The following is an 8903-nucleotide window of genomic DNA, read 5'->3' as shown; positions in this document are numbered from 1 at the left end:
TCTGTCCTTTCAATCTCTGAATCATTCCAGCAGTTACTGTTGTGGAAATATAAATTTATTTTATCAGATAGTTTTCCAGGGCAGAACATATATCTTGCAAGACTAGGACAAGGATTTTCAATGTAAGCATATGAGGTGTAGTGGCTCTTGGTGTATGCTTTTTTATCTCTTGGGATTCAAAGCCTTTACTGAATAAATGACAATAATTGCAGTCATACCCACTCAGGCTTTGGAAGTGGTAATTTGTGAGAACTTCCTTTTCAGCTCTTCCTGTAGGATTACTTGCATTTCCTGGGTGGTTAGTGAAAGGGTATGAAATGTATCCTGCCTGGTTATGTTTTTCCAGTTTGCTGCACCGTTCTGTCTGATTTTCAGCTGAAGCTGGGAGGAAGGGGAGGAGGGCACAGTACCCCTCAGCCAGACTTGTCAGACTTGCCTTCATCACAAATGCTATATAATTAGTTTGACAGTCCACCTGTCTAATATAATTGTCTGTCCTGCTAAATGCTTGATGGCTGCAAGCTACTTTCCTAGTGATGGCAGTGCCTTCAGAGCGGGTTTGAAAAACTAAAGTTTCTTTACACGAACTGAAGGCTTAGGAACAACACTGGCTTGAGTTATTTATTTGGCCACTGTCTGTGTGCTTTCCTTCTCAGTTGGATTCTCCCCAAACTTATTAAGTAACTTATGTGGGCTCTTGACTTCAATGGAGTGGGGTTCTGTTGTTGTTTTATAATGACATTTGAAAAGTCAGAGTGTAGGATTTATGGTGAAATTCTTATTCTCACGTTATGCAGCTCTTTGTGAAACTGGACTAGAAAAGCAGTTAATTCAGCCTCTCCAGAATAGTGGTCTGCTGAATTTAATAGGACAGATGTTAACAGGTGACAATTTTTATCACATTTATATCCTGTGTTTGAATTCATGTATTTACAGGCCAGATTCTGCTCCCTGCGAGGTGGGAGGCCAGGTATCTCCTAAGCATAATAGGGTTTCAGCATTTTTTAATCATGAACAACTCGGGTTCTGATTTACTCTGCTAAGTCAGCTGTTGGTTTCCTTTTCTGTTTACCATCAGGAATACCTTCTCAATAGACATCAGGAGTGTAAATATTTGTGCAAACCAATAAACAGAAGAAAGTCCTTAATGTCTGCTTCCCCCATTTCCCTGCCTACTTTAGCAGTTATTGAAAGCAGGCCAGATAAGCAATAATAAGGATTGAGAATATCACTTACTCTGGAGTTAATTCTCTGCACTGAATGTGTAATAGTGATAGTAATAAATGTTGTACCACCTGAATAGTGGAATGTGGGGAAAGCCAGAGCTCTGACTTGCTCAGTTATGGCCAGGGATCAGATTTTTCATTCAGAAGCATTGCTGTGACAAGCTACGGGGATGATGTGACAATAATTGGTCAAATATTTTTAGAAAGGTAAAGACAGCACATGTCAGAACATAAATTTATTTCCGAACAAATTGCAACATTGAGAACTACTGTACAGAGAAAACTGCATCACACAACTCAGTCATGATATTTGTGCTTTGTAGGATAAGTAAACATTTATTCTACCACAGCAAAAACTTATATACTGACAACTAACTGTATCTGCTTAAAAATAAATACACTTTCCCATTTATTGGCTCTATCAAAGCACTTTACAATGCCCAGTGCTTTTTACTAACTTTCAGCCTTGGAAATGCTGAGCATTCACTGTTACCACTCGTGTTAGCATGAGCTGCAGATGCTCAGCAGTTTCTAGGAATGGGCCCCAGTAGTGCAGTTAGGTTGAGTAGATGCAACAAACTGACCTTTATCTTGACAGCAAAGAGACCTCCACTGACTTCATATATTGCAGAGATGTAGATGTTATTTAATGTTCTGTAATAGGTTTCACCGACAGTCTGTATTTCTTAACAAATGAGTGATGAAATCATGCAAATTTAGCAATGGTTTTAAAGATAAAATTGAGAATAATATGGCTCTTTTTTCATAAATTACTTAAAACTACTTCAAAATCTTCAAAAATATTTAGTGCAAAAGGATAGTTTTCTTCTTTTCACCCCACCTCCCAAAAATATTATAGAAGCATATACTATTATATGGAAAATAAAATATCTCTTAAATATTTGATTTGGAAAGGCAGGCAGGCTTTCTATTATGCTATTTAAGAAGGGAGAAGCAAAATATAAAGATTTTCAAAGAAACAAATCACAGAAGAGCTTTGATGCGATAAGTTATGTTTACCTTTAAATTCAAAGCCAATCTCTTTGGCAGAGTGAAGAGAGTATCACTGAGTGCGATACCTAACATCATCTCAGTGAGAAGATATCATAGGATATCTTATCAAACAGTTATATAAATGTCATCGTAATGTGGACTATCATACATAGTCCAACACATATCCAAAATGAACAGGCATGTGCTGAAATTGTAGCAATTGTTTTGAATTTTTGAAAATTACAAAAATGAAGATTTTTATTTCAAGACAGCACTCTTTTTAGATATGTCTTTCTTCACCTTATTAACAATTTACTTGATTAAACTTAGTATTTCTTTTCAGTATTCTAACCGACACACAGCACGTTACTGAGTGCTTTAAACAGAAACGCTTCACATAACACATTCCGTATCATCGCTCCCTCTTACTGGACAGGGACACTGAGGCACAGAGGTGATGTGACTCGCCCGAGGTCACCTGGTGGGGACAGGGCTTTAGGAACCCACTACCCTGACTCGCAGAGCTGTACTTGGGGACATACCAAGCATAGCTGTACTGAACTGCACTGCCTGCGAGTGTAAAGAAAGGAGGCTTTTTAAGGGTACTAATTGAGATTTGTACTCTCTTGAGGAAAAGACAGGAATGGGAACCAGCTATAGGGCTGAAATGATCACATGGAAAGAAAGTGAAATGTGTTTTCAGCAGCTTCTTGTTCTGTTTTTTGACTTCAAAGATCTGATGAGTTCACAAGTTTTTACCTCTCAGAGGACTGTGGAGACTTCTTTTAAAATGTTTGTTTTATTTATTGAAGGGCATGGTTTTCTCTGTGCATCCTGGAACACACTCAGGTTCTAAAAGTTAAAACTGTATTACATTAGTATTGTTTTAAAAATGAATGTTAGTATACCATCCTGTTTCAGCTGATTGATTTAATCAAATTGATGAAAATGGAATGTATTAGAAATTCAATTAAGTTTTACTTAATTCGTTAAGTAAATTAAGTCCATTAATTCAGAAAGCTAATAAATCCATCTTTTTCTAGCACAGTACATCCTACAGCACAATATGTCAAGCATCCCTCAGGATACAGAAGGATAAAATACACCTTGGTTTCAACTCTGCTCAGTGCAGTTGTGGAACAGACAGGTGCTGTTTCTGTAGTTTGTATATCTTTGCTCATTTTATTTGGTGATGTTTGGAAATCAGTGTTACACAAACCACTGCTTACTTAAGCTGGATTAAAACGAAGAAGTGGAACAGGCAATTGTTCCTAACCCAGTTCAAGGAGCCAATCGAACAGGCTTGGTGTCTTCTCTTTGCTCTCCTCACTGAGCTTGCAGTACTGCACCACAGCATGAAAGATGTCTCCCACTTTCCAGGACTTCCGTTGAACTAGCTGCACAACATCTAAAAACTAAATTGAAGGAGAAACCAAACAAAAAAAAGTAACACCACCACTTAGCATTTGGCTAACATTTTGTTGAGGTGTTAAACAAACACATACAAACTGCTGTGAAGCAATGCTTTGTAAGTGCGCTGCTGTATCACAGAGTGGATGCACGGTAACAAAAGGGTAACATTAGGGCTCTTTCTACTTATAGCACACTGAGAACTTCATTTCTGAAATTCCACTGTTCCTCAGAGACTGATCAGATTTCATGACGTTTTCTCAATCAGTTCTTCTCATCAATTATTTCCTATTTTTTTGCAATTAGATGGAGAACTGTGAAAGTAAGCTTGCTAAAGAATCACAAGTTTCCTTGTTATCAACATCTCACAGTCAAAATGAAACTGTGGCTATCCATTTTATAAAGAAAAAGAATCCTTCATTACACTGGTTATATTTTGAGTTATATTTAAGTTTCTGCATTTTCACATATCCATCCCACATCTTAATATTCACATATTACCGGTTAGAAGGATTTCTGGGTAAGCTTCTGTCACATTAAATCTTTTGTTACAATTGTGGCTGAATCACCATAAGGATATGCATTTGCATTTTTTTTTTTCTTTGCCTCTAAACCAAGTTAAATATATATTCTTAAGCAGCTGTAAGGAATTCTGAATTTTGTCCACTTTGTTCTTTACAGTGTCATACATCTGGTCTGATTTTTCCTCTAGCATATAAATGAAAATCAAAGCTTTTCATTTCCTTGAATTTCACAATCAATATCTAATTGGCTCACAACTTTTACATTTAAACAACCCAAGAAAATATGGTGTCTCCAGTTAGTGTAGCTGTTTGCTATTTACATACCGAAACCTAAACTTTTAATATGTATTTCAACAATATTTAATAGGCACAGTTATTTCCAAGAGCGCTGTTGTAGGCAGAATGTGCTTCATTATTCTCTAGTGTATTCCTGCAATTGAATTAACTGTTTGCCAAAGCACATGGGTAAAGCTGACAGCTGTTTCTTTAATTAGATGCAATTTGGATGGTGGCTGCTGAATGCATTTTAAATTATGTTTATGATAGCCAAATGCAAGTACTCAAGAAAATCAAACAATATCTCTGCTACTCGAAATGATCTTCTCATAGACATTATTTTAAAAGATGAAAATACTGATTTATAATACTCTTTTCATTAATTGTTTTGTATACTGTGACACTTTTTGTAAGCCTTATGGATTGAGCTATCTTGCTGAACTTGGAAAGGAGGCAATTTTTGTCATTCCTGAAATGCTGAAGGTGGTGTTTCATGGTGTCTCCAGTGAGCATTAATTATTCAGAAACAGTCTTCATTTCTTGTGGCCATTTTGGTTTTTATCTCTGTGTGTCCTACCTTGGACTAATAACTCGGTGTTTCTCAGTTCTGGTCTGTCTCTGCCTGAAAACAAACTTTTGCATTCAGAATGAAGATTAGTGGAGACTAAGCTACATCTGTATAGGAGCTAAAGTGTACTGATACACATAACTTTTTTCTTTTGTTGTAGCTGAGACAGGGAAGATGCTTCACAATTTTTATACAATGATCCGAAACAGTCTGATTTTCCAAGAAAGAGATGTATGATCACAAATATTCGTCTGCCAAAAATGCTAGTTGGTCACCACCCTTGCTAAACTCTCTCTCTGGCTGGGAATAATGTAACAATATACCTATACAGATGGTCCATCCTTCCTGTTCTCTTCAACTAACTCTGATGCAGATGCCATGAGATCTCGTTATGTGAGATACTGAGCCCAATCTAGCACAGATTATCTTTATCTTGCATTTAGTCTCTTCTGAACGTTTGAGCAATACACTTTTCTCACTGAACTGCAATTGCTTTCTACCAGCACAAAGCAATGGTAAAGGCAGTGCATTTGGCCACAGCAGTTCTCACCTAATTGCAAATCGAAGTGTCAGGCCCTGCTGTACCTCAAATGTAAACCTGTCAGATAGCCAGAAACAAGTTCCTAATTGCCTGAGGTTGCCATGATCAGAACAGTAGGTGAGGCAGAGCCTGTAGAAGGACTGGGGAATTTCAAAGCTTTAAATCTTAAGTACAACTCATGTATTAAGTCATAATTGTTTCTTGTTGCTAGTAGGCTCTGAATTGCAGAACTTTGTGTATATGATGTCTGCAATCAAATGGTTGTGGGTTGTTTTTTTTGTTCTGTTTTGTTTTGTTGCAGATATGTGTTTAAACTCCGTATAAACTGTCTGGAATCCTTCAGATGCAACCATGGAAAGATGGAGAGGAATGAGAGATGGGAAGGGAGTCTATCAGGGAGTGTAGGACAAGGATGGTTTTAAATTAAAAGAAGGCAGCTACTGATTAGACATTAGAAAGAAATCTCTTCCTGAGAGTGTGGTGAGCCCTCGCACTGCTGCCCAGAGAGCTGTGGGTGCCCCATCCCTGGTGGTTCTCAAGGCCACACTGGATGGGCCCCTGGGCAGCCTGAGCTGCTGGGGGGCAGCCAGCACACAAGAGGGGGGAGTTGAAACTGTATGTGCTCTAAGGTCCCTTCCAACTCAAGCCATTCTATGATTCTACAATTCTATGAACCTTATATCTCGATGTATTTAATCCTCTCTTTCTATAGCAAGCAGTAGTATTCCCATCTTGCTGTGAGGAAGACTTCACATCTGCTTCTAAGCTCAGCAACTTCACTAAGTCAATTGCTGGCAGGGGAACTGTTGGATCATGGCTCGAACTGCTGATTGAGCACCTGGTGAAGGGGTGTGGCTGGCGCAGGGAGCACAAGCAAGTCGTTTGCACCTGTGTTCCCTACACATCAGCAGGGGTAGAGCCAGGGTGGAGTCAGCTTGGGATCATGTAAGGGTCAGCCACTGAGGGAAAAGCATCCCTTGGACCTATGCTGCTTCCTGAGGAGTAGTGTCACAGATCCCTTTGCCTGTTGGGTGAGTTTGACTTTTCCTTCTGTATATGACTGTTGGCCTACTCATGAATACTTTATTTGCTATCACCAAGAACCTGTTAGGGGCAATTTTGTTCTTTGTGAGCAGAGTGTTGCTACTGTGACCAAAATGAAATAGCAATATGTCCAATTCTGTAAAAACTACCTTTTCAATTCTGTTTTCCTGAGATTTTTTAAAATAGATGGTTGGGATTCCAAGTTCAGAAGCAGCTATCCACTGTAGGGTGGCTCGCAGCTCTGCGTTGGGGCATTCTGGTTCCAGGTCAAAATTAATCACCAGGAGTTCTTTCTGATAATTGGCTGTTCCCACTGAGAGCCCAGAAGTACTTTCTGGAAAAACAATCTCAACAGTTATTATGCAATTTTTTTTTTTTTTTTTTTTTTTTTTAACTTCAAATTGTATGTTGTAATTGAAATGGTTCAACTTACCCTCTGTATTATCTGTCTGTTCTTTAAGGAAAACCTTTTCTTCTGCTAAGTCACTTAGGAACAAAAAACAACAGGGCTTGTTAGTGATAGTTAGGAACATTCTATAACATTCCTTCACAATGGTTAAAGTTCTCCCCCAGTGTAAGACCTAGAAAACTGCAAGAAAAAAGTTATGCAGGATGATGTGTATTATGTGATAAAATGCCTAATGTTACAGTAGTTTAATTTGTAAGTCAAGAAAAAACAAGGAACTTGCAGTGCTTTTCCTGTAATGTGGTGAAATACTTATACTGGTTGCAATATGTACTGTGTTTTATCAGAGTCTGTGTATTTCCTTTGATGTTATTTGAAGATGACATCATGGTAAGACACAGCAGGTCTCATAACCTTTCTAATAAGCTGTGGGAAAATACTGAATTTGCCATGTCTGCATTTTTCAGTGCTATACTCCTTGGGTGAAACTCAAAAAAGTCTTGCTTTCTAGTTGCGTTTTTCAAAGTTAAACACAAACTACTGATGACTTCAGCTACTGCTCTTTTAAAATATATTATCTGTTTGGATAATCAAATTCTGTTTCATGTTGCAAAAAAAAACTCAAAAGACTATTGCTGCTCATGTTCCACTGTTCTTGTTAAACTATAGGAAACAAAATTCAGGTATGCTTTCACTGCTTCAGTTTTCATTTCTGAATATAATGCCCATGCTCGTACACATCTAGTAGGAACCTGTAAGTTCAGGTTTGAAGCTATAATTGTGGTAGTTGTTCCCTTGCTTCTGGAGGGATAGCTTACGCATTTCTGGACTATCCCATCCTGTCCTCAACCAAGAACAACACCAGTGTAAGGCTTTGTCTCCCACATGGGAGACACTACACTTACCACCCTCTTCCACAAAGCTGTCACAATCTTCCCTAAGGCTTCAAAGGATCAAGATCAGATATAAGTTACTACAGATGTGAAAGAATAAAATGGCAGCATGCAATGTATATTTTGTCATGATTTAGAATTGTAGCTGCCTAACAGCATCTTTCCCATCAGATTTTTTTTTCAGCTTTCTATTTGAGTAGCATTTGAGTTCTGTACCATGACTTTGATTTGGGTGAGGACAAATTGCTCCAAGTGGTGGTGCTGTTCTCCACAACATCTGTTCTGCCAGGATCTCAACCCTGTTGGCTAATGCTTGAAAGTAGCCACTGCAAGCTAATGGGGAATCGGTTATGTATCCCTGTAGTCTTTACAAAGGAGACCAATTGGGTCAACATTAGGAATTCATATAGGAAGTGCCTCTGCCTAATGTTGAGATGTGAAAGTTTTGATATGGTTAGAGTCCTAATTGGTAGCTCAGAGAGAATGCATGCAGTGAAAATACAAACACCCGGATTTCTTACAGAAAAGAGCCTCTCAAAAGCAAGGTAGCTTGTTGTAGGATATTCTGGTAACTGTGAAGATCTGATGTCAAAGTTCCTGTATTCAATGTGTGATGTACAGTCCACGTGCTTCTACAGTGGCTGTGCCCTGTCTGCATCATGACATTTACCAGCTGGCTGGTCACACCTTTTCCCAGGGTCTTAGATTCTTTAGGCAGATACTTGCACATCTCTTGACAATTTTATTGCGTGCTCAGTAGAAATATGCTCAGAAAAACACTGAAGACATAATACTAGCATTTTTCCAAGAGTATCTTTCTTTTCTTTTTCAATTCAATTGATCCTTATTTACTTGATCTTAATAGCTGTTCTATTAAAGCTTTGACAATACTTTAAGTTACTCAGATAAGAAAGTTCACACAATGTAAAATAGATACCCAGAAGATAGAAAGTTCTCCTCTAGGTAGAACAGCTGATGGATTTGTGTTCTTTTGAGAGATCCGTCCACCTGGGTGGCTTTTC

General features: G+C 38.3%; 1 protein-coding gene across 1 annotated transcript in view; it reads right to left on the bottom strand.

Moving 5' to 3' along the window:
* Positions 1-2418: 2418 nt before the first annotated feature.
* Positions 2419-8903, bottom strand: part of LOC122161617 (SPHK1 interactor, AKAP domain containing) — a 53626-nt gene continuing 47141 nt past the window's right edge. The window contains exons 10-12 of the mRNA XM_042821182.1: positions 7016-7068; positions 6732-6916; positions 2419-3634 (exon numbers count right to left, since the gene is read on the bottom strand). Coding sequence (XP_042677116.1) covers positions 3491-3634; positions 6732-6916; positions 7016-7068 — 382 coding nt within the window. The 3' untranslated portion in view covers positions 2419-3490. The remainder of the gene's footprint in view (positions 3635-6731; positions 6917-7015; positions 7069-8903) is intronic.

Source organism: Centrocercus urophasianus, unplaced genomic scaffold, assembly GCF_019232065.1.
Source record: "Centrocercus urophasianus isolate 14NV4802_14NV808 unplaced genomic scaffold, USGS_Curo_1.0 seq_19, whole genome shotgun sequence".
In the NCBI taxonomy this organism is placed as follows: Eukaryota; Metazoa; Chordata; class Aves; order Galliformes; family Phasianidae; genus Centrocercus; species Centrocercus urophasianus.
Note: the sequence above shows the minus strand (reverse complement) of the source record. Positions and strands in the feature narration are given on the sequence as shown.